Consider the following 26,511-nt stretch of genomic DNA (forward strand, 5'->3'; position numbering starts at 1 on the left):
GAGGGTGCGTGGATGGGGAAATCAGGCACGTAGCCCCTACTGCCCCCCACCAGGCTGGATCCAATATCTGGGTAGGTCCTGCAAAGCTGTATGGACTTTACTCCCTTCCACATCCCAGTGTGGCTATACAGAATCGTACTCTTCCTTATAGCCCTACTACAGTCTAGCCCATGGAAAATAAATAAAGGATTGATGCTGCTGTACCTGGCTGCATTTCCTGTCTTAGTCTCTATAACTGATTCCTGTGTCTGCATTTTGTTGTGTCCTACGGGATGTGTGGCAATTTTGCTGAAGATAAATTTATTACACAAAAAAACTAATGTTAAAAGAACATTATTAACATTGCAAATTCAAGCACTAAAAAGTTAGGAAATGCCAGAATTAAGGTTCCCTGTGCAACTTTTATTTGGCCCCCTTGTGCATACGCATTATGATAGTCTCTAATTACATGAGCACATACTAGTTTTTCCACAGGATGCCAGCTTTATTCAGTTCATGGAATGGGTGGCGCTCAATTTACGAGCAGGTCTTCAATACACCTCTACCCCGATATAACACTGTCCTCGGGAACCAAAAAATCTTACCGTGTTATAGGTGAAACCGCGTTATATCGAACTTGCTTTGATCCGCCGGAGCGCGCAGCCCCGCCTCCCCTGGAGTGCTGCTTTACTGCGTTATATCCAAATTCGTGTTATATTGGGTCGCGTTATATCGGGGTAGAAGTGTATTTTGTTTTAGCCTCCTTGTTCAATATGTAGCCCTAGGCCTTAATTAGGGCAGACTATTCAAACCCTGGTCCGAGGCCAGAATTATTAATTTCCTCATGGTATTCCTATAGCACTCATGACTATAGTATCCCAGTGCTTCACCAACATTAATTTAGCATCACAACACTCCAGTGAGTTGAAGGAGAGCTATAATCCCATTTTACAGATGGGAGAGCTGAGGCACAGAGAGAATAAGGTCAAAACTTACCCAGAAGTGTCCACTAATTTTGGGTGCTCAATTTGAGACACGTGGGGCCGGTTTTCAGAGTACTTAGTATTATATATAGTCAAAGCACAGCTTCCATTGACATCCCATTGAATCAGACCTGAGTCTCAAGTCAGGCACCCAGAATATGAGGGGCACACGTTTAGTCTAGATAAGTTCATGGAAGATAAGTCCATCAATGGCTATTAGCCATGATGGGCAGGGATGGTCATAGAATCATAGAAGATTAGGGTTGGAAGAGACCTCAGGAAGTCATCTAGTCCAACCCCCTGCTCAAAGCAGGACCAACACCAACTAAATCATCCCAGCCAAGGCTTTGTCAAGCCGGGCCTTAAAACCTCTAAGGATGGAGATTCTACCACCTCCCTAGGTAACCCATTCCAGTGCTTCACCACCCTCCTAGTGAAATAGTGTTTCCTAATATCCAACCTAGACCTCCCCCACTGCAACTTGAGACCATTGCTTCTTATTCTGTCATCTGCCACCACTGAGAACAGCCTAACTCCATCCTCTTTGGAACCCCTCTTCAGATAGTTGAAGGCTGCTATCAAATCCCCCCTCACTCTTCTCTTCTGCACACTACATAACCCCAGTTCCCTCAGCCTCTTCTCGTACGTCATGTGCCCCAGCCCCCTAATAATTTTCGTTGCCCTCCGCTGGATTCTCTCCCATTTGTCCACCTCCCTTCTGTAGTGGGGGGACCAAAACTGGACACGATGTTCCAGGTGTGGCCTCACCTGTGCCGAATAGAGGGGAATAATCACTTCCCTCGATCTGCTGGCAATGCTCCTACTAATACAGCCCAATATGCCGTTGGCGTCCCTAGCCTCTGTTTTCCAGAAGCTGGGAATGGACGATAGGAGCTGGATCACTTGATGATTACCCGTTCTGTTCATTTCCTCTGGGATACCTGGCATTGGCCACTGTTGGAAGACAGGATACTGGGCTAGATGGACCTTAGGTCTGACCCAGTATGGCCACTCTTATGTTATGTTATATATATGTTATGCTAGCGGTCCCTTGTGAAAAGTTTTGTTTTAGTGACATGCCGCAGTCTCTTTACTCCACAAGTCCCAGTTCTCCCTCCACACCCCAGCTCGTCATCAGATCTGTCTCCACTCTCCCCATCCCAATCCACTTGTTGCTAGTCCTACTATCCTTGTCCAATCTTCTTCCTCCACTCAGCGTTTCATCTGATGTTAGTGTTCCCCTCCCACCTGGCCAACTGGCTCTCAATCTCGCCTCCTCTTTTCCTCACCATGTCCCAGTCTCTCTCCCTGACTCTCAGTCCCATTCTCCTTTCCCAGTTTATTCCAGCTTCCCCTGCCCTCTTGCAGCTCCCAGTTCCAGTCCTCAGCCCCAGTCTCCTTGACCAACTAGTCCCACCTCCAACTTCCAGTACCAGCTCTCTTCCCACACCCATTTGAGTACTAGCCTCACCAGGCTCCTTGTCCCAATCTACTCCTTTCCCTTCTCCCAGTCAGGCTGTTACTCCTCCATGGTGCCTGGTTACCAGCAAGGGGACCACTGAAAGCACAGGAGAGACAGGCTCCCTGCTCTCAGTACTGGTGCCCAGCCCCAGCCTAGAGCAGCCCAATCCAGGGAAAGTCTGACTGCATCCATCTAGCCCAGGGAGAGATATAGAACATCTCTCACTTACTGTAAGGATGGTATATGCGCAGTCTGCTCAGCACTATGAGCTGTGAGAGGCTCAAGCATGCCCACTGAAGACAGAATCTCTGGAGATTTTAGCCTTCTAAACTCTAATAAGTCTCCACTGAGCATGTGTGAACTGTGATTTTTTCAGAGGCTTATAATTTGGCCAAATTTGGGAAGACTCTCACAGGAAAAGCAAAAGGCACATCCATGGCACAAAGGCCATACCCCATGCCAAATTTCAAGACCCTGCTCCACAGCATGGGGACACTAGATATTATCAAAGGAAAGGTAGCCAGAACTTTTTTTTTTTAACATTGAAAAACCATCTTTAGCTTCGTTCTCAAAAATGGCTGAAACATTTTGGCTGAAACTTTCCAAAAAAATTCGGCCTAAGGCAGAAAAATGGCATGGAAAATTTCAGCAAAATATGAGCAACTAAAAAGGAGCTGTCAGGCAATCTTAACAACAGATGGTGCTACCAGCCCCACCTATAAAACTCAACAACCATCCTACTGTTTTTCTTACTCTGACTCCCCACCCGCACCCTGACCAAGCTGTTATCTCATGCACCTGTTATGTCTTGTCTTTTAGATTGTAAGCGGTTTGGGGCGGGGACATTTTCTATGTCTCTGCAGCGCCTAGGACAATGGGACCCTGAATTGGTTGGCCTTTAGTGCTACCATAATATAAATGTAAACAATACTACCACTAAAATCAGCAACTGAAAGTGACAATCCAGCATTGAAATAGCCTGCCTTTCCCAGCTTGGTCTGGGTTTGCATTGTTATTTAATGAAGCCATATTTTGTCTCGCAATGCATAATCCACCATGTATACATATGGAAGTATACCCCTCAATCAGTGAGCCTAAAATGCAAATTATTATTTGTATTGTTGTAATGCCTGTAGACCTAATCAGAATCAGGGCCCCTTTGTGTTAAGTGCTGTACAAACAGATAGGTAGAGAGGGCATCTTTTCCAAAGAGCTTTCAGTTCACGATTAACTTCATTTCTATGTACATATAGTGTAATCACAAAGTCACGTACAGACTCTTGCTACTTCGTTAACATGAATGAATATATATAATTTATTTGATTGCAGAGTTGTACTCCGACCACTAATCCTCCTCTATTGGGACCACTTCTAACATGCCAAATGGCCGAGCAGCTTCAAATAGCTGTCTTCTTATAATCCCCCCCAAAAATAACAAAACCCCAAACAAACAACCTAACTGAGAAGTGTTTCTTCCTTTCTCCCAAATGTGCAATTTCCCTGTAAAATTACACCCGAGTCCCATAACAGGCAATATTCAGTCCTGCACCAGTGACAGTAAAGTCTTACAATCATGTAAGCTACAATATAAGAGCTTTATACCATTGGAATAAGGGAGATTTCAGCGTCCCAGCGAGATGTATAGCATTATCCTTAGTAAGTTCCAAGATACTGGACTTTAAAGTTGTGATATTTACAGGCACAAAAAAAGCTATTTTAGGTAATTTTGCAGTTTATCATGACTCCTTCCGATGCCTATAGAATTGGACTGATAGTAATGAAGAAGTCCAACTTTATGGGTGAAGAAATTTTTTAAAAACTTGCATTAAATTGTTTAAAATCTCTCTAAAATGTTTCTGGAATAGCTTTTCTGTAATATACATGATATACGCAGAATACATGAATTTCTTGTGTGGCATATTAATTTATTTGTATTATTTATTTCTACAATGTACTAGGTGCTGCACAAACAGGGAGGCATTGTCTCTGGTCTGAAGACAAATTAAAAAGATAATCAGAAAAGAGAAGGGGGAAGGAGTATTCAGGTGATGACTGGCCATATTTTGCTAAGGACCTGTCAACACACAAAACTAAAAATAGTTAAAGTAAAATCAATTTTTAAATTGGTTTAGTTATATTGGTGTGGGCAATCTTAAATCGATTTAAACCTGGCTTGTAAAAACTAGGGCAACTCTGTGTAGGCCAGACTTCTAATGTTATTTTTCTAGTTAGTTACATAGATGATCCTCTGTTGGCTCTCTTCCTGCCATTATTGGATGGCTAATTTCTTATAGTGTCACAGGAGAAGTGGGTCTTCAGGTGGGATTTGAATGCACAGAGGGTAGTGGCCTTGCAGATCAGTTCAGAAAGGGTGTTCCATGAATAAGGAACACCTCAGAGACAGGTGTGATATTTTATGAGCACGAATTTGGGATGACTGCCTTACAGATGAGCGTACTGAGTCAGGTAAGTAATCCCAAGTGAGTGCCTACAAAATCTTTGTGTATATGTGTGTGTATTTTACACACACACAAACTGTTTCCATGCATTATTCCATGCCGTTCCTTATGCATGGAGCACTCTCTCTGAGCTAGTCCCTAATGACACTACCCTTTTTCACTCAAATCCCTCCTGCAGCCCCACTTATTCAATGATGCCTGCAAGAATCTGGAGATACAACTATTTTTAGAAAAGGAAAAGCCTTGTTTTATATGTAGTTCGGCAGCGCCAAAAGGCCCTGTCAGCAACAGCACTTTATGGTGCTAGGTAGCAGAAACAGTCCTTGCAACCTAATTTAAGAGAGAGATGGTTGAAACATGCAGAAGAATTTCAATTACTACGAGCTGGTTGAAAAACAACGTTTTTCTGTGAAACATTAAAAAAATCACAAATACTTTGTTTAAATTTTTTGACCATCTCTGATTCAAGAGGTGAGAGGTACAAAGAATAGAAGGACAGTGGGGAAGGAAGATGAGGATAACAATGATATGATCCAATATATCAGATCTGTAGGACAAGATTCCCAGCACAAGACTTGCCAATTCAGTTGTGATGTCATTAGTTATTATCATCATTTATACGGCACTTTGCTTTCTTTGTTCCCTGTCCTGACTTCATCTCCTGGTATTGACACTGCCTCCTCATCTGCTCTTTCCCTCTCTCTCGTACTAACTGAAAAGTCTCTGCTTGCCCAGCCTGTTCCTTCTCACAGACCCCATGTCAGCTCAAGTAAAAGGACACTGTCAAACTTCCCTCACTTGTGTGTGTGTCTGAACCACTTTGCCAGACTCAGCAAAAAAAATGTCACCAGTGCCTCAGGCACCATTGGGCTGGTGGTGGGTGTAAGAGGAAAGTGAAATTGTCACTGAAACACAATAAAAATGGAGGAGGTGCCCAGTGCCACGAATAACTATTAGCAGAGAAAAAGCCTTCCAGCAATGCACACTGTTTTAAGAGAGACCTTAAGCCTGGGTGGGCAAACTTTTTGGCCCGAGGGCCACATCTGAGTATGGAAATTGTATGGCAGGCCATGAAGGCTCACAAAATTGGGGTTGAGGTGCAGGAGGGGGTCAGGGCTCTGGCTGGGGGTGTGGGCTCTGGGGTGGGTCCAGAAATGAGTTCAGGGTGCAGGAGCGGGCTCCAGGCTCGGGCAGGGGTTTGGGGTGTGTGGGGGGGTGGTGTTGAGGGCTCTGACTGGGGGTGCAGACTCTGGGTGAGGCTGGAGATGAGGGGTTTGGGGTGCAGGAGGGTGCTCCGGGCTGCGATCAAGGGGTTCGGAGGGCGGGAGGGGGATCAGGGCTGAGGCGGGGGTTGGGGCATGGGAGGGGCTCAGGGTGGCGCTTACCTCAAGCAGCTCCCGGAAGCAGCGGCATGTCCCCCTTCCAGCTCCTACGCTGAGGCGCAGCCAGGTGGCTCTGCATGCTGCCCTGTCCGCAGGCGCCACCCCTGCAGCTCAAATTGGACGCAGTTCCTGGCCAATGGTAGCTGCGGGATCGGCACTTGGGGTGGGGGCAGCGCACAGAGTCCTCTGGCTGTCCCTAAATTTAGGAGCCGGAGGGGAGACATGCCACTACTTCTGGGAGCCACACGGAGAGGCTCCCAACACTGCTCCCCGGCTGGAGCACGGGAGCGGGGCAAGCCCCAGACCCCGCTCCCCAGCAGGAGCTTGAGGGCTGGATTAAATCGGCAGGCGGGACAGATGTGGACCATAGTTTGCTCACCCCTGCCTTAAGCCATATAAAGCCTTTGAAAAAGGAACCTCCGGTGATGTTAGCTCTTTACAAAGGGAAACCCAGGATGATGTGAAATCACTTAACATCCGTGAAATTAGGTGCACCTCAGTGACAACAACAGAGGTGAAAATCTATGTGCATTTTTCATCACTGATGTTTAAAGAATGTCCCTCCTTTCCAAATAGAAAGATTCAGATTTTGTCAAGCTGCCAACAGATACTGGAGATTAGAGAGGTTCGTGACTGCTAAGCTGATATGAAACACAAAGTTCTGTGGCCAGCCTAAGCTTGCTAGCCATTTCCATTTTCCTTATTTCCAAAGGGCCCAAGAAAAATCAGTGACTTTGTGTTCAAATCCACTTGTAAGGGACAGCAGATGAGTTTACCTAATGGAAATGATTCTCAGGGAAAGAGTCACTGTATTTGCCTTTTCTCATATGAATCTCTTTATATTACAGAACTGCTAAAAAGTACTTTGGAATGGTGCAGTACAAACTGGTTTATATATTTAGAGTAGGTATTTCTAAGGTGCATACCATACTGGTATATAAGCACTGGGATCTGGGATTATTTAAAATGTTCCATTTTAAGGACTTTAGGAAAATTACGAGGCCAGCCTTGAATGTATTTGTATCCCATGCAAAGACTTTACCTCTCTCAGGGAAAAATAAATAGAACATGGAGGAGTGCGTGACTGCATATTGGAACTCAATGTCTGTCATAAATAAAGTGGTATCAGGTTACAGGTGGATACTGGACACCCTATATCTTCTATGTCTAACTCAGCAATCCCTCCCACCAGGTTCCAGCACCGTTCCCATCTTTTCCTGTTTCCTCGAGAGTTCTCTTTTGAATCTCATTTTTCTAGTTCAGACTTTAATTCTAAGATGAAGAAAACATTCTGGGATATGCAGTGGCTCTGAGGATGCTAGGTTGCAAGTATCTGAGCTGGAAATTGTGAAAACAAAGAAATGCAGAGGACCATTTATACCTTCCATCCTCAGTAATGTTGTTCCCTGCCTATTCTCAATGGTACAGCTGGGAACTTGGCTAGATTCATAGAATCCAAGGCCAGAAGGGACCATTGTGATCATCTAGTCTGACCTCCTGTGTAACACAGGCCACAAAATAATTCCTCTTTGAACTAGAAAATATCTCTTAGAAAAACATCCAATCTTGATTTAAAAATTTCCAGTGATGGAGAATTCACCACAACCATTGGTAAATTGTTCCAAAAGTTAACTGCTCTCTGTTAAAAATGTTCATCTTATTTCCTGTTTGGATTTGTCCAGCTTCAACTTCCAGCCCTTATACCTTTATCTGCTGAAGAGCTCTTTATCAATATTTGTTTCCCATATTGGTACTTAAATGCTGTAATCAAGTCACCCCTTAGCCTTCTCTTTGTTAAACTAAATACATTGAGCTCTTTTAATCAATCACAATTTTTCCAATCCTTTAATCGTTCTTGTGGCTCTTCTCTGAACCTTCTCCAATGTATCAACACACTTCTAAATTGTGTACACCAGAACTGGACAGAGCATTCCAATATAGGTTACACCAGTGTCAAATGCAGAGGTAAAATATCATCTCTACTCAAAATTCCCTCGTTTATGCATCCAAAGATTGCATTAGCTGTTTTAGCCACAATACTGCACTTGGAAGCTCATATTCAGCAGATGACTTTCCAAAGACTTTAAACAATTACTCAGTTTTTGGTGTCATCAGTATAACTTATTTTTTTCTTATTCTAAAGAGGGAGAGACTCATTACTGAAATCCTGCAGAAGCTCTGATGCCAATTGCAACACATATTAGCAATGTGGCATTGTTAGCTTTCCTGTGCTGCAAGCTGCTAAATTTTCTTATCTAAATTTCATTAAGAGGATATGTGATGCTATTTCAGTCAGAATTAAGGCTGAATATGAGGGTGTATACTCATATTATTTGCATAACATTATTACTGCTAACATATTATTGCTACATGATTCATGGAATCATAGAAATATACGCGGTGAAAGGGGACTTGAGAGGTCATGAAGTCCAGCCGCCTGCGCTGAGGTAGGACCAAGTAAACCTAGACCATCTCAGACAGGTGTTTGTCCAGTGTGTTCTTAAAAACCTCCAATGATGGGGGTTCCACAACCATCCTTGGAAGCCTATTCCAGAGCTCAACTATCCTTACAGTTAGAAAGTTTTCCCAATATCAAACCTAAATCTCCCTTGCTAACCTTTTAGCTAATGCAGCACAGTATGTGTACAAGAAATTACAGTGATACTGTATGTTAAGCTATATTACACATTACAGTTTTAATATTATAATGGGTGTTTTGATGCACCTGTTACTCCCTTTTATTACATCGCAAACATGATAACTGATGCATGTTCCATTTTCTATTCCTTTTTCTACGCTGATCACTAAATTCGATTCCCACTCTTTAAGTGTGGCCATGGGGTATTCAGCATAGCTTGGATATTCATGTGCGTGCATGTGCGCAAAGGTGACCTTAAGCCACCTTTGTGATCCCCTGATTCTAAATTAGAATAGCAACATGAATTAGGGCCACCAGGGATTGTCAGGCAATAAGGGAGCTTCAGCCATTTCACCTTTTCCTTGGCCAGGGCCCTTGCACCAGTAGTCAGGAATGGGTTGCAAAAGGTGCTGCTACCCAGGTTCTAAAGCCAAGGATTTGCCTACATGGCGGGGAATTCTCCCATACCCAGATCCGTAAGTCTCAGCAGTGCAAAACTGCCCCACCATTTTGGAGTTTAAGTTTCCATTCCAAGTATATTCTGAAAAATATAGCAATACACTAGCCTGCTTGGACCTTTACAGTATACTATAAAATGACTGGCTTCTTTCAACTGAGGCAAGAAAAAAGGAAATTCAAGATTATGCTCTCTGGGGCAGGGACTGTCTTTTTCTTCTGTGTTTGTGAGGCACCTCGCACAGTGGGGTCCTGGTCCATGACTAGGGCTTCTGGGCATTAAGGTAATACAAATAAATAATTAATAATAATCACGACCATTTGGGAATATTAAAGATCCTACCGCATTTTTCATAAGATTGAGGGTGTTAATTATGGTGTCCCGATCAGATTCCAACTTGATTCATGTTCTGTTTACTTAAATTAACCATCCTGCTCTTTCAAATGAACATAATATTGTTCATTTTTCTCTCCTAATCTATCGTGAAGTGTTATTGTGGGCTTTCAAAACAACTGCTGCATTGTACCCCAGAGATGGCTGCATTTCAGTGGCAGGTTAAGTGATTCCTGTCTAGAGTTTCTACATGGGTTTACATTTGTAAAATGCCTTGGGATTGCAAATGTAAGATATCATCATTTTCTCCTTTTACTGCCACTAGAGATGGAATGACTGACCAGTAAAACATGCTTCCTGGTTGTTACAATGGAGGCTGGAATTGCTAGAAAGAATCATGCTGGTTAGTGGCTAGTCAGTGGGAGAAGGCAAAATGTACATCGACCTTACGGGGAAAGTATTTAATCTCTGCACAGTACTGGGAAGGGACCTTCCTGCAGTGAGAGGGGCAGTGTGGGGTTATCTCCTACCCCTCACGGACAAGGGCATAGAAGGAGGGCTGAGGATTTGGTGCTCAACTGTATCCATCAGCCAATGTTCACGCAGTCTCCTGGTTCACACAGCATCCTCCTTTTATCTGCCACTGCTAACAGTGGTCCTGCATAGTGCTGAGGATCATGTGAGAAAATAAGCAGCAGCATTAGCTATTAGTGCTCAGAAGCCAGGACTCTTACTGCTGTGATGTATAGCTAGAGAGGGAATGAGGGAATTAAAAAAAAATCCTTTCCACCTTTAACATTGTCCTTTCTGTGATTTTTCATTTACGAATGAGCAAGCCCTAAACAGTTTGGAGTTTTAATGGTGGGGCATTGCATGAAGAGTTACAAATACAATTTATATGCAGCATAACAGGAAATGTGAACATAAGTCCCTTTGCAGCATGCTGAAAATATATCCTATGTGTGATCCAGGAAATACAGACAACCATTTTTTTTAACCTGAAGATCTTTTCTATTATTGTCATTGTATACGATTATTTAAGGAATAATCTATCTACATGGATACTTCTAATGTGTTCATCAATGTGGCATCAGGGTGCCTATTGTCAATGTCCAGTATTTTGTTGATATTCAGACTGACAGAATTTTATCAGTTAATACTTAAAGTTTCAAGACCTAATATTAGGTGACATGTCTGTTTCCTATGGTATCTAACGAGAAATTTCAAATGCTCCCCACATGCGTATAGCAGGGTACAAACATTAGCCCCTTCACCCTCCTCTGTCTGCTCTCCTTCCCACAACCACCACGTGCTACTCTACCTCTTTAAAACCAAAGGATATGTCTCCTGTTTTGTTAAAATTTATGACAGTGATTTCTCCATACTCACTTTTGGCACATGTGGATTAAATTCTACTGCTCTGTGAATAGCTTCTACTGCATTCATCTCTGCTGTACTCAGTCCTCGCCTTGAGGCAGCCTCTGGAGAAAATCTGCAAAAGCAAAGAAACAAATACATTAGGTCAGAAATGCTAGCAAGTAAAAGCCAGAAAGAAATCTAGACCAAGGGCCGGTGTAACCAGGCTGAGACAATTTCCTATGCTCTCCAAACTTCCATAGTAAATGGAAACTCTGAATGACCTATTACATCAAGGCCAATGAAAATCCCTGCAGAAGTGGAAAGCATGTTTGCATCTAATCATGGCAGGAAGTAAGTTCAAACAGTCAATTCTTTCTACGCTGCTAAACTAAATTTTCTATAGTACCTTACTTGGGGCGTTTATCAAGGCAGAAGTTTCCGAAAAATAGAAAATAATGTTAAGTAATTGTTAGCGTCTTTCTATTAAAAACATATTTGGGGAGATTTTAGGGAGGTTCCCAACCCAATGCCCCTGGGTCAGGTTGGGATTAAAGCATGGTACAGCAGCAGTAGCGGGTGGTCTACTTTCAGTTGTACCAGCGAGGGTTGGATGCCCAAACTGTGGGCAAATCATCTGCCCCAGTGAATGAAAAACCAGACCATGCAATCTCTTTCTCACCTCACACCCCACGGCTAACTCCAGAGCTGTACTTGGCAGGCAGACACCACAGGGAAAGCTGTGACAACCTTAGCCCTGCCCTCCCAAGCTGGAGTCGCTGTGTAGGGAGGAAAGATGTTGCAGTAGGTACTGGCGATCTACAGGATAAAAAGAATGAAAGAAAATTACTTAGATCTTGAAGTGCACATTCACTTAAAAGCAAACTGTCTGACGTCAGGAAAGAAAGCGACTTTCCACTCCGCTTGCTTTCCAACTTTAGGGCCACATTCCCCCCCAAGATACGTATACACAACTCCTCCAGCTTGGAATTTGTGTGCACGCATCCAAGAGCAGAATCTGGCTCTTAGGGCTTGATCCTGCAAGGTGCTGAGCGTTCTTGCGAAGGGCTGAACATTCTCAACTCCAGCTGACTTCAGGAGGAGTCGATGACATTCAGCACCACATAGGAGTGCTCAGAACCTTGGAGGGCTGTGTCCTAAGAGAAAACCGTATCAGGAATTAAGCAAACATTTGTGTCTTTAAAAACACGTATACCATCTATTTCCATTGACCTGTCAGGAACCCTTACATAGTAAGTGCTAAATCTACCTGCCTAAAATCAAGTAGATGAACACTGCTATGATAGTAGTTGTCGAAGAAAATTGCTATTAGTGCAGTTATGTTATTTTACCTTTCTTGGTTCTGTTTGATACAAGGTGAAGATGACCAGCCACACAGCACCTCCCAGATGCATTTTCATTATAATACTATCCAAGAAGCCATTGCTCAGCCAGATAGTATAAATAAAAATTAAAATAAAGTAATTTAATTGAAGTCATTTTTCCCCCTTTTAACCATTGGTGAGGTACAATATTTGATAATTACTGAAAATTCCTCTTTATAAAAACCATATTCTAAATTTGCTGCAGGCCAAAATTTCTCCTGCTAGGACATCAGGTTTTCAGGGTGTGGGACCTCACCGGTCACTGAAGAGAAATCTGCAGTTAAACGTTAGTGAGTTTACAGTAAGGAATTTTGCTGGTCAGAAGTTCTTATGGACTTACTTGTCAGAGACAGCTCTGGCTTTGAGCAGTGCAGCTGTGTAGCATATCGTTGCTGATTTTGGTAAGCTTATATCTGTTGAAAGGAAAATACAGAATAAATAAATATTGAAACCCTTGAACATTTGCAGAAAGAGAAAATAAATGTTGGAATAATTCTTCAGGTCAGCATAATATCTAAATTAATAAATAGCGGGATATCAAAAACACCCAAGTGATTTAGGAGGACTAAGTTGTGCTTCTAAGTCAATCGGGTGCTTGTGAAAATGCCACTCAAATAAGAATTATCATATTTTTAAACCCTGAATTAATGATAATCTGATTGTGCCATGTAGTCATTAAATGATCTAATTAGCAAACACATTCAGAGTGATCTTTTTCTGATACTACAGGGATTGAATTAAAGAATTCATTATGTTCATATACAAACACATATGCAACTTAGAAAAGGTAAATTCTTTCAGTAGATTAGGAAATACATCTATATCCAGAAACAGCTGGTGGGTGTCTATTTACTGTGTCTTATTCCCTTCCTTTCTTTTAGTAATCATGACTATGAAAGTCAAGCCAACATTTACTAATTTACTGCATTTAAATATTAACAGCAGTGTAATATGTTTTGTCGCTTGTGGAAACACTGGGCCATAATAACTGGTATGTTCTGCTCCAGTGACACAAGTCACCTATAAACCTGGCTTACACTGTTAGTTCAGTCAGGTTTATGGCTACTTTTCATCACCAGAGTGGCACAAAGATCTGGAGGGTACAAATGAATATGGCCCAATAGCTTCCACTGTAAATAAAAGCAGAAATTAATTCTACACTACGTTACCTAGCTCTCCTAGACAGATATTATAAACTGTCTTTTAAACTGTTTAGCATTTAGGCTACATTTAAGATAACAGCTGAGTGAGAAAGAAATGAAGGCCCTACTCCTGTAAACAGTTGTTGTATCAATGAAAATAATGCCTACTACCATGAATAGAGCTCATTAAAGCAATGGGACTATTCACTGTAGGAAGCACTATTCCCTGTAAAAGCATTACAATTATAGCTTATTTAAAATTTGTATACTACATATAATCCACTAAAATAAATATACTTTATATAATTACAGTGGGACTATGGTTCTAAGCAAGAATTGGGACAGCTAGGAGGGTAGTGAAGCACTGGAATGGGCTACCTAGGGAGGTGGTGGAATCTCCTTCCTTAGAGGTTTTTAAAGTCAGGCTTGACAAAGCCCTGGCTGGGATGATTTAGTTGGGGATTGGTCCTGCTTTGAGCAGGGGGTTGGACTAGATGACCTCCTGAGGTCTCTTCCAACCCTGATCTTCTATGATTCTAAACTCTGGAGCACAGTTCTAAAAAACCTGTAACTCTTACTCATTCTATTTTTGATATACTGAATAATGAAGGACACTGGGAAGTAGCACTAAGGACCAAGTTATGTGAGGTGCTGAGAGATGCTTGAGGGGTGCTGAATGCCCTCAACTTCTACTGAGGTCAACTGGAGGGAAGGACACTTAGAGCCTCAGAGGAAACGCCTAGCACGTTGCAAGAGAGGGCTCCTAAGAGAAGATGGTGAGTGAGAATCGATAAATCATGCCTTACTGGATACCACTCTTTACTTTACTTATTCATGATCAGTTTTCAGAGTAGCAGCCGTGTTAGTCTGTATCCGCAAAAGAACAGGAGTACTTGTGGCACCTTAGAGACTAACAAATTTATTAGAGCATAAGCTCTCGTGGACTACAGCCCACTTCTTCGGATGCATATAGAGTGGAATAAATATTGAGGAGATATATATACACACATACAAGAGCATGAACAGGTGGGAGTTGTCTTACCAACTCTGAGAGGCCAATTAAGTAAGAGAAAAAAAAACTCTTGAAGTGATAATCAGTTTGCAACTCAAGGGAACATTGTTCTGTTAGAGCAGGATTTCATGACTTAGGTACTTTTGAAAGTCCCAACTGTTAATTCTTTACATTGTCTTTTTTAATGTATTAATGCTACAGGTACTACTCATGGAGTTAACGTTGTATGTTTCCACAAACCAGGTCCAACTATAATGTCACTAAACTATGTAATTATAGTGACTAGTAATTAAAATCAACAATATGCATGGCAGTGTTGGAATGAGAGATATGGACATTACTATGCTATAATTGAAGCTAGCTGCAGATCCATTCATCCATCATTGCAGTAGGTTAATATATTTATGTTCTGTTCCAATGACCATATTTATGCCAGGTTGTTCTTGATATTAGGAGTTAAGAACTTTCAAGAAACAGAATTGATCTTTTTGGATCACACCAGTTTCAGCCTTTCAGCAACATAAAGTTACTCATCAAATCACAAAAGGAGCAAAAAGCAGAGTGTCTTTTAGGGAGCAGAGTTAAAAATGGAAAATTATTGTTTCAGAGTTCTGATCTACTTACAGCTTTTAATGCGTTTTGAAGTAGCAGATATAATTTTTTTTCTTTTGTGAAAAGGGTTTTTCCGAGCTCTTACAGCCATCAATCCAGCATCACAACATGGGGAATATCTGCCTATGCTAAACTCAGAAGCATCCATCAGTTAGAGCCTAATCCTGTACCACTGAAGACAGTGGGAGCTTAGCTGTTGACTTCAATGGACGCAGGATCAGGGCCTAAAAGTGTTTGACACCAGTAAACCAGGACATGAGGACTATACTAACTTGAAATCCCTAGAAATATATTTTCATAGGCAGCATGCTACTTCCCATAAGGCAGGGGCGTTAAAGTAACAGGGAGTGGAAGACAGAGCTCTTCCACTTCTTCCTGGTGTGGTGAAGCAGCAAACCCCAGAACTCCTTGGCTGGTGCAGTGACATCTCCCCTCTCTTTTTCAATCAACTTTAACCATTTTAATGGGACTGAAAAACAGAAGGAAGGGAGAGGCTCTCGAGGGGGGGGGATGTGAAACTTCAGCAAAAAGCAATTTGAATGCAAGAAAAAGTTGCCTTCTCATTTTCATCTACCAAAGAATTAAACCTCTTGGATGTGCCAAGCAGCAAAAGAGGCCAGGACTTCAGTATGCAAAGGGAGATTTTCATACATTAGGTCCAACTAATGCGTAACCTATTGTGCTGGAACCATTAAATCACACAATACAAAAATCTCCGAAAGATAGGGTTCCAAGAAGATTTTCTCATGTTAGATCATCCATTACTGTCTAGTGGTCAGCAGAAGCCATGGGATCGAAATTATGACGTGTGGTGACACTGTAGGGTAATGGCCAAGGAGCAACTATCTGAATGACTATTGTATCTTTGACGGGTGGCCCATTCTCCTACTGAAATGCTTTTCAGGGATGGAAAATGAAGCAATACAGACAAATGTACGTGTGTGTTGTTCTGCAGATTTCTCTATGGAGGGTCAGGCCTTTTTTTGTTGTTTTATTTTGCCTGCTCTGAAGCAGACCACATTATACAAATTTGAATATTGCCCAATGGAGGCTTTAGTTCCTACTTGGGATCCTCACATTGAGATAGAAGCAGAGTAGAATTATGGCTGGTTACAAATTAAATTTAGCTTGTACTTTGGGAATCAAGTCTAAACTAGTCCTAAGAGATAACTCATCTGTCAGGAACCAAAGTTAAAGTTCTTCATAAATTAGTGTCTCCAGCTTGTAAAGCCATCTGGCAAAGCATCTCTACATACATTGTTTCCCATCCTCTTGTGACAGCAAATGGAGCTCCCGCAGTGTGCTGAAATATGCAACTGCTATCCAAGTGTCAAAACCTTGAGGATATTTTTCCCTAATAAGCTCTGACGTATGAATCCAAAGAAGGATTTCATTCTTTACTGCTCTTGTCTCTAGAAGGTACACTTAATTTATGATTATTTTCCTTGGACTAACCTTCTGTGGCATATAGCACCTCAGGTAAAGAAAGGGATGAGAAAGTAAATTCTTAATGGTGGCTTGCTTCACAAGATGTTTCTTTTGCTATTTAACAATATTAAAGGAGCTGTGAACATAGCATTGTGTCCATATTATGATGATGCTAATGATTATTATTGACTATATTATGGTAGAAAGCAGAATGTGCCAGGCGCTGTCATGTGATCTGTTATTCCCACCACAATAGCAGCTACAATTGGAAATGGTAAATATGGAAAGGAAAAAATTGAATCATCTCCGTCCAAGTCATCAAGAGCCCCTAAATGTTGACACTGGGCTGCTGAAAGATGGGTGTGTTGCATAAGCAGTCACTTTAGCTGAATTTTGTGTTTATTAACAATTAATAAGTTATTCTACTTATGACCAAAAATACCCCATGTTAGGTAAGTGCTTTACTGAACTGGGGCTATGTGCTTAACTCATGCGAGTAGTCCTAGTGAAGTTAAAGGGACCTAAGTATGTGCTTAAGTGCAGTGCTGCTAGAGGGCCATAATTCTGGGTTGCATAAACAAAGAGATCATGTCAGTCAAGGGAGATGCTAGTCCCTTTCTATATGGCACTGGAAAGATTACATCTAGAGTACTGGATTCATTTATGTACACCTCAATACGAAACCGAAGATATGTCAAAAACCTGGAAGCAATTATGAGAAGAGCAACAAAAATGATTAAGGATGGTGTTATGGTTCAGAGGTTTGCTGCACCAGTGATCCCTCTCAATCTCTCTGTGGGCGCTTCTTTACAGTAATGGGCCTATATCTGAACAACTGTCAGGGTGCAACCCCGTGGTCCTGCTTACTTTTAGATGGGATCACCAGACTACACCACCCCTTGTTTACCAACCATCTTTACCTTCAGCATGGCCAACTACCCAATTGACTCCTGCTATTGAATTCTCTCTGAGAGTTGTGACCAGCTCCTAAAAGCAATGACAGAAAATGCCTGGTTTGGAAGAGAGTATGATTTATTTATCCATAGGAAAATCACAAGCAAAGAGAAAAGGGTTAAAGTAACTAACGCCTAAACATATCTTGTCTCATCTCAAACTTAGCCTTCTTTTGCCAATTTAAGTACATTCTGCTTAAGCCAGGCACCCTCAATGCATTGGGGCTAGACAAGACAGGCTACCCTTACAACTGCTGTATCTTGGACAGCCTGAACCCCCAGTTAGTGTTTCTCTCTTAAGCAACAGGCTGTCTTTTTTATTGCAAAGGTCCTCCCTGAAGATCTTCTAAGGTTCTGAGCAGGACTTCTGAACTTGACCAAACTATTTTTTGCATTTCACCTACACGGGATTGGAAGTAGTCTCCCTACAGTGGATTCCTGGTATTGTCCATGTGAGCACCAGTCAACTGAATTCTGTCTACAGCCACTGTTTTGGGTAAGGATTTACCCCTTAGTCACTTTTTAGACATCATACAATAGCCACCAACTCCAGAGATTATATATATAAACATTAACGGAAATCAATGCAGATAATTCCCATGTTCTTCACAGGTGATAAAAGGGCTAGAGGGATTGATTTATGAGGAAGGACTAAATGAGCAACAGTAAACATGTGTAGCCTGACTCCGTGATGACAAAGGGGAGATGTAATCATCATGGAAAGAGAAGAATTGTTGAAGCTGTTCCAAGGGGTTAAAAGCTAGAATAATGGGATGAAATTAACCAAAGGGAAATGTAGGTTGAATATCAGGAGGAAAACATCTTGACAGAGAAGCAATTAGACTGCAATACAATCTCCCACGAGAAGTGGTAAGTGGTCATCACTTGAGTCATTTTAAGCTATACTGGACAAAGTACTAGAAAATATACTGTAGGGAACAATCCTGCACTGGCAGGAGGATGAACAAGATCATCTATCAGGGTATTTTCATTGTACATGCAGCATGCAGTAGTCCTGTTTTTCTGTTAGTCTGTTTAATACTCAGGCAGTGCAGGTTTTCTGTCACACTTGTGTGAGTAGCCTACAGTTGAACAAAACTATAAGGGGCAGATCCTGGCCCTATGATAAGGTACAGTATGAATTTCAGCACAAAAGGAGAATTTTTTTAGTATGAGAGAGTGGAACTATAGCATTTGCACTGTTTGGATTTGCTCAGTTTGAACAAACTTTTCTGAGGTTCACTAGCTGATTATAAACATTTCCTATAAAGTTCATGTTTCAGTTTCAGAAACTGATAAATACTTTGATCAAGCAATTCAACTCCTTTGATTTGCAGAGTATGATTTAATAATTTCTTGAGGAAATGAACCACTCCTCCCTAGCTGAGGATAATGAAGAAGTTCTGCACAGCTAGTTTAGGTCTTTGTCCATTTCCCTGTGATTTTCTCCTGCATCTTCTTTGCAAATAGAGGAAAACAGAAATAGGCTACAGGAATCAAAGGCAAAACTGGACCAGATAGTATGAATGGACAGGCACAGCTGCTGTAGAGACCTAGTTGAGTGAGAAGCAATATTGAAATGAAGGGAGGAAATCAGTCCTTAAATAAGATTGATAGAGTCCAAGAAGAGAATTTAATGGAGAAAAGATTTTGCTCATTCTCCTGATGTTGCTGTTCCCCACTGTGGAGATCTTCCCTGACATACATCACTAGCAGAAGGACGCAGCAGGCTTGGGTTTGACCTTGACAATAAGAATGTTAATAAATAACCACTTTCTTTCATTCAAAGGAAACAAAAGGATGCAACATTAGAATGCAGTTTCTTTCTCTGTTGTTCATGTTATGTTTTCACACCAGCAGAGAATTGCATTGGGGCAGCCATACTGAGAAAGCAGAGGTATCTTCTACCAAGCAGAAAAACTTGATATGATTGCTCTTAATGTTGAGAACTGAGAGGAGCTAATAAAGTGAAGCTGTGGAAAAGAAATATGGAATAACAGTGAAATTGTGTCCCTGAGGAACCGAGCCAGTGTCATTGCCGGTTTTGTACTGGGGGCTTTCTGGTAACCTGTTTTACTGACACCAAAAATTCTTACTGTTGGAATGCCTTCAAGTTCAACATTGGTAGAATTTACTCAGTTCACAGAACTGTTTTCATGGCTGTAAGGATGAAGAGAAATTATAAAGGAACAGAAAAAAGTATCCCTAAACAGTTGTTATTATTTTAAAGAGTGTTTGGATTCACTAACATAAAAAGCCAAAACCTGCAGTCCTTGCGTTCAGTGACTTCAATGGGAGTTTCACTCAAGTAACGCAATGTCACGACTACAGGGTTAGGCCCAAATAGGAACATGATCAACAATCATGCTCCATGCACATTCTTCTATAAAGAAAACTCAAATTCTAGATACAATTTTTTCTAAAGCCTTGATTTTGATTTCACAACAGTGTAAATTTGGAGCAACTCCACTGAATTAAATAGTTATGCCAGAGGAAAACTGGTATAGGTTAGATCAGAATGAGATCATAAATATTTAGAAGTATATTTTTCTATCAGTATGATGGGCTGAATTCTCCTGTCACTAATTCTGATCTTACACCAATATATCTCCATCAACTTCAGTGGTGTTACTCGTATATACCCACGGCGTAAGTGAAAGGAGAATGAGACAGTATTTATGAATATGTTCCTCTGGAAACCAGAAGGCTCACATTTTCAGTAATCCTAAACTGGAAAAAAAAAATTGTACCTTGACCAAAAAAAAAAAAAAAAAAGAAGAGAAAAGAGAACATTTACATAACTAAGTAAAAGAGTATCCACCCTTTTAAAGTCTAACTTTCAACTGTCTGAAAGATCTCTGTGTTCACACATTGCCCAGGTTACCAGCCAACGGCAACCTCGAGAGAACTGGCAGCCCACTGAGGTTAATAAATCATTTGCTCTCAGCACCATAAAAACAGGACTGCTCCCTTGGAAAACAACCATTTTAAAAGTAAGGCAAGAGGCGCATAGAGGTTTTATTTACTATGAATCCTAGCTGCTTATTCTTTCAGAAGACTAGTCCCTTCAGCAGCCATAAGTATTTTTGCTGTAAATAACATAGATGTGTGTCGAGCCAGAGCCAAAAATCCTTTTAGGATTCAATAGTGTTTAGGTCATCTGCACTCTATTGACAGACACTGAACTCTGAAACCATAATGATGTAGCTCAGCAACAGTGCATATCTTGCTACTAATGAGGCACATTTTCCGTGAATAATGAGTATGGACATCATCTCTGTTGCCAGGTACATAATATAAACAAATTCAACACATGGTCATTGGTAAAGTAGTATGTCTCCCCGCAAAGACTGACATTTTAAAGAATGCAATCCAAGTTTTTAGCCAGGGGTGGGGGGGAGAGACTGCTCTCGGAAATAATTTGTTCATGTGTTATCAAAATACAATAAATCAGGTTTGGTCTTAGCTGAATAAAGACAGTGGAATGGGACCAATAGAAACTGCAGATAGGGAAGTATAAATGAGTTCATTGTTTTATGTTCCAATAAATCTTACAACACATAAAGCTGATGAGTTCTAAAATGAGCTGAGACTCCTCTAAAAAGGGTCTTTAGAGACTCATGAATTCTAAGAGTTATGCTGGTTAAACTGTTGTTTGCTGAGTCCTTGTGCGTGTGTGTTAAATATACACATATGCCTTTATATATGTATTATATGTGGGTCCACACAGACAGGGGAAAGGGTCCGCATCAAATTTCCCTACAGGCTTTTACCATCCACATATACTTTTCTTTTAAAAGTACAGCCTAATTTTGGAATGTGCCAAGTGTTTTCTAGAAGATGATGGCACCCTCAAGTCCTACTGGCTTCAGGGAGAGTTGAAAGTAAACACTGCAACTCAGGAAGTGCTCAGCACTGTCCAGGATTGGGCCCTTAGTATGAACAAACAGAGAGGAAGGATGTCTCAGTGGTTACAATGCTAGCCTGAGATTTGGGAGATTCTGGTTGAATTCCCTGTTTTGCCACAGACCTGAGTATGGTAATGGGAATAACAGGACTTCCCTACCTCAGAGAGGTGTTGTGAGGATAAATTATAGCAGACTGCCAGGTTTAGAACAGCTTTCAGTTTCAAGCTCAACTCTTCTAAGTGCTTCAAAATCCACAAGGTTACTCATATGCATTAAAGAGTATAAGGTACTGAGATACAATGGTAATGGGGCCTATGTCTGAGTGATAGGAATTTCTGAAAGAGGGGAAAGCAAAAGAAAGACCTTTGAGTAAAAAGGTTATCATTTTGGTAGATGTTTCTTTTCCACTGCACTGCTCCCAACCAAATTATACCCAATAAAAACCTCTCCCAGGGTAATTAGTACTACTAGATGTGCAGTGGTGTGACATTCAAAGAGTGGTGGGACATTTTGCCACTGCTTACAGTGATTCAACTGCAAGATGGTGATTAAGCATTGAAAACACACATATTATAGTCAGGGCTGGTAGCGTCATCTATTTATTATGGTTGACGGACACCTCCCATGATAAGAGCCTATTTTTAGTGGCTTATAACTTTGCCAGAAGTTAAGCGTTTGGGTTGAAATTTTACAAGTTGGGTGTCTGCCTCAGGCTGCCTTTGCTTTGAATAGCTTTAGTGCCCCCATGCTATAGAGCAGGGACATTTGGCAGGAGGAGGGCTTTTGTGTAGGCTTGGCAGAATTCCATTTTTATTTTTTTATGATTTGGACAGAGAATATCAATGTTTATTTTTAATCATTATTTTTTCAATTTGAGTTGATTTAAATTTTCACAGTTGTGCAACATTTTGGGTTTTGAGCATTTTTTATGATTTTTATCAATTTACATTTCCACAATTGTGGGACATTGGGCGTAGGGGTGCGAGGGTCAGACAATAATTATTTAATGACAGCAGACATTGAGATTCAAAGAGTTAAAGCTTCATAACAGTTAGCCTGCAAATTGTCAACATCACATGTCAAAATATGCAAAGTAAACATCCTTAAATCAACCTATCCTTAAATCAAACTCTAATAAGTTCTCAAGCAGCATTTTTCTTACTTTGCCCATCTGTCTATTTGGATTTTTATTTACGAAAATATTTTTTGTCACTTTGTGTGTGTACAGTGAAATTGACATTTACTGATAAAAATATAATTCTTCTAAGTCTACGTTTGTGTCAGGGATGTGATTTTTTGTGGCCCCTGTGAAAATTCACCGAAGTTATAATCCTTTGAAAACTCACTGTTCGCACATACTCAGTAGTGTCTTCTTCAATTACAGCAGCTAAACTCTTCAAATGTTCCATCCTGAGCGAGCATATTTGAGCCTGTCACAGCCCCTAGTGCTAACCAGACTGCACATGCTACATCTCCACAGAGCAACTGAGTATGCTCCATCCCCTCATAGCTCCTACATATGACCAGACTGCAGAATGCCTGAGTATGCTGCATCTCCTCACAGCTGCTACATGAAAACTGGGTGAGTCTGAGCACTGGAACTGGGAGCAGGGAGCTTGTTCCTCCTATGCTCTCAATGGTCCCCCTGCCCAAGTAACATGGCGGAGGAAGCCATCTGATTTGAATGCAGAGGGGACAAAAGCCAGCCCAGGGAAGAGGGAAAGGAATAGATTGTGATAAGAACTCTGATGAGCCTGAAAACTGTGGAGGGGAGAAAATGGGATTGGCTGGGCAAGGAGAAGGGGATTGAGAGATTGGAAAGGTTGGGACTTGGAGCTGGAGAGCGGGGGTGAGAAGGGAGGCTGGGACTGGTTGGGATAGGAGGCTGGGACTGGGAGCTGTGGGAGGGAGGACTGGGAGCTGGTGAGAGAAATGGTGGGGGACTGGGAGCCAGCTGGCTGGAGGGGGAAACACTGAGATTGGACAAGGAGATTGAGGGACTATTAAACTATGGAGACTGAGACTAGGAAAATGTGTGTGCGGGGAAGCAGATCTGACAATGGGATGCGGGAGGGGAGAGGAGAGAACTGAGAATGGCTGGGCAAAGAGACAGGGACAAAGGGTCTGGAAGGGGAGAGAATGAGATAAGGAGCCAGGGAAGGAGGGAGGGGATACTGAGAGCCTGCGCAGGGAGACTAGGACTGGGGGTTAATGAGGATTGGGAAGGGGAGAAACATATCAGATAAGAAGCTGGGAGGAGGGGCTGGGACTGACTGGCAAGGAGACTGGGACTGGAATGAGAAATCTCAGGAGTGAAGACTGAGGCTGGGTAGGAAGAAGAATGGGAGTGGGATGAGGAGTCAGTCAGGGATGAGGAAAAGACAGGACTGGAACAGAGGGGATGGAGCAGAAGGGGGCACGTTTGGGGAGAACAAGTAAAAGGCTCTGTACCCACTACAGAACACTCCCCTGCCAAGACTGGAATGGAACCCAAGAGTCCTGAGTCTCCACATTCTTTTGCTGTTAGCAAATATCTGTGAAACCCACTGGCAAAGTGTGTCTCATCACCCTCTAAGTGTGGCCCCACAGAAGACTGTGTAGCGGATCTGTGTGGTAGTCTAAAGTTCCAACCAGGCTGACCCATATGAGTTTCAATATGAGGTCACAGGATGGAATTTTTATAAAAAAGAAAACTGAAAAAACAAACTTAAGAAATTACATACAAAATGTCGCTACGGTTGCAAAGTCAAGAACTCAGAGGCACTCAGGAGGTGCAAGAATTTGGCCCTCTTGGGCACATCCATTATGACAAAGTCTTTAATTACATGATCACATACTATTTTTTCCATTCAGTGCACGGACTGGACCTGCTCTGGAAATGACTAAGCGTTGTGTAGTAAAGGAGACTGTTGTCTGTAGGATCCCTGCTTCATTTGGTGCAGAAGTTGGAAGGTGTGTAGTATTATTATTATATGGCCCCCACCACTGTAGTATCTGAGCGCCTGAAAATCTTTAATGTATTTACCCTCACAATGTCCCGGTGAGGTAGAGAAGTGCATTTATCTCCATTTTATAGATGGGGAACTGAGACACAGATTGATAAAATGACTTTCCCAAGGTCACACAGGAAACCTGTGGGGGGGCAGGGAATTGAACCTGATTGCCCCAAGTCCTAGGCTAATGCCCCAACCATTGGACCATCCTTTCTTTAATTGGAAGGCATGTAGTGAATGAGGCAGGGGACTACATGAAGAGGATGAACTGTCTCATTGTTAAGGCAGTTGAATGCTGCCCTGGAAAACTGGATTCTATCCCTGCCTCTGCCACAGAGTGCCTGTGTGGTGCTGTGCAAGTCACTTAAACCAAACTTTTCACAAGTACTCAACTAACTGTGTTCCTCATTTTCTGGGTGCCTGACTTGACATGCTGGGGTCTGATTTGCAGAAGTGCTGAGTGCTCACAGCTGCAACTGAAGACAATGGGAGGTGTGCTTTGAACATAGAAAGTGTTATGTAACATGATGTATTCTGAAAAATCAGGTTCTAGATGTTTCAAATTGGGTACCCAAAAGTAGTGGAAATTTAATTACCTTAATCCCTCTGTGCCTCAGCATGGTGTCTGTAAAATGGGGATTATGCCACTCCCTCACCTCACAGAAGTGATGGAAAGATAAATTAATTCATGCTTGTGAAGCACTCAGATACTGTAGTAATGAACATCAAGGAACATATATGGGGAAATTATTAATTCTGTTTTCAAAGCGAGCTTTGAATAGTCTGCAGTAAATAAGGCCTGGGGTGACACATTGAACAAACAGGAGAAAACAAAATATTGAAGAACTGCCCAACAGTGCTTAAGAGAGCACTGTTCCACCTCTGCACTGAATGACACAAGGGTCCTGTGGAAAATACAGTATGTGATGATGTAATTAAAGACTGTATCATATACACAAGGGATCCCAATTAAAGGTGCACAAGCAACCTACATTCTGGCATTTCCTAACTTTTGAACGTTTTACTTTACAAACATAGACTCATAGACTCTAAGGTCAGAAGGGACCATTATGATCATCTAGTCTGACCTCCCGCATGATGAGGGCCACAAAAGCTGACCCATCCACTCCTGGAATAATTCTCTCCCTTGACTCAGCTGTTGAAGTCCCCAAATCATGATTTAAAGACTTCAAATCGCTGAGAATCCTCCAGCTAGCGACCCCTGCCCCATGCTACGGAGGAAGGCGAAAAACCTCCAGGGCCTCTGCCAATCTACCCTGGAGGAAAATTCCTTCCCGACCCCAAATATGGCGATCAGCTGAACCCCGAGCATGCGGGCAAGATTTTCTAGCCAGACCCTCTGGAAAAAGTTCTCTGTAGTAACTTTTCAGTGTTCATTTCACATACGGTGTGTGTGTGTGTATGTGTGTGTGTATACAATATGTATACATATATATAGTTGGACTTACCATCATATTTTGCTAAAACTGCCTGAACATCTGCATATGCTTGTAACTCCAACAGAGCTTCTAGCAGGTTTTCATGGATGTTGAACATGCTTAGCAGAGGAAACTCCTTCATTAACTAAAAACAGTAATAAAAAAAGGGTTAGATTATTTGTATGGAATGCGGATTTTCATTCAAAATTTACTGAAATGTCTAATTAAAATCATTCAGCCCCACTGCTCTTGGGCCTCATACAGTGTCCTCTAATGCCACTGGAAAGACTCCCATTTGGATCAAGAACCTTGGAAACAACATGCCTCACATATGGTTTAATTAGTCCAAGAAGAGGGTTATCTGAATAGACAATTCCCTTTCAATGACTTGTTGCCTTTTTAAAAAGTGAGGGGGTATTATTCTATTGTAGAAGAAGATTAAATTAAAAAGCGCCTTTAGATTGTATATTTTAGTATTAACTCCCCCTGATGGATATGGGGGAAAACAAAGAAAATACATAGAAAAAATCAAAGTATAATAAAATGAGAAAGACCTACACCTCTACTATGCTTCATAGTTTGTTATTATT

The 26,511-nt window shown here is 41.7% G+C and overlaps 1 protein-coding gene across 7 annotated transcripts in view; it reads right to left on the bottom strand.

The window, feature by feature from the left end:
- ST7 (suppression of tumorigenicity 7) overlaps positions 1-26,511 on the bottom strand; it is a 221,206-nt gene that overhangs the window by 27,545 nt on the left and 167,150 nt on the right. For all 7 annotated transcript variants that reach the window (XM_034768843.1, XM_034768836.1, XM_034768849.1 and 4 more), the window contains 3 exons: positions 25,952-26,066; positions 12,775-12,847; positions 11,083-11,185 (listed from right to left, as the gene is read on the bottom strand). In XM_034768843.1, the coding sequence (XP_034624734.1) occupies positions 11,083-11,185; positions 12,775-12,847; positions 25,952-26,066 (291 nt within the window). The remainder of the gene's footprint in view (positions 1-11,082; positions 11,186-12,774; positions 12,848-25,951; positions 26,067-26,511) is intronic.

Source organism: Trachemys scripta, chromosome 1, assembly GCF_013100865.1.
Source record: "Trachemys scripta elegans isolate TJP31775 chromosome 1, CAS_Tse_1.0, whole genome shotgun sequence".
Lineage (NCBI taxonomy): Eukaryota > Metazoa > Chordata > Testudines > Emydidae > Trachemys > Trachemys scripta.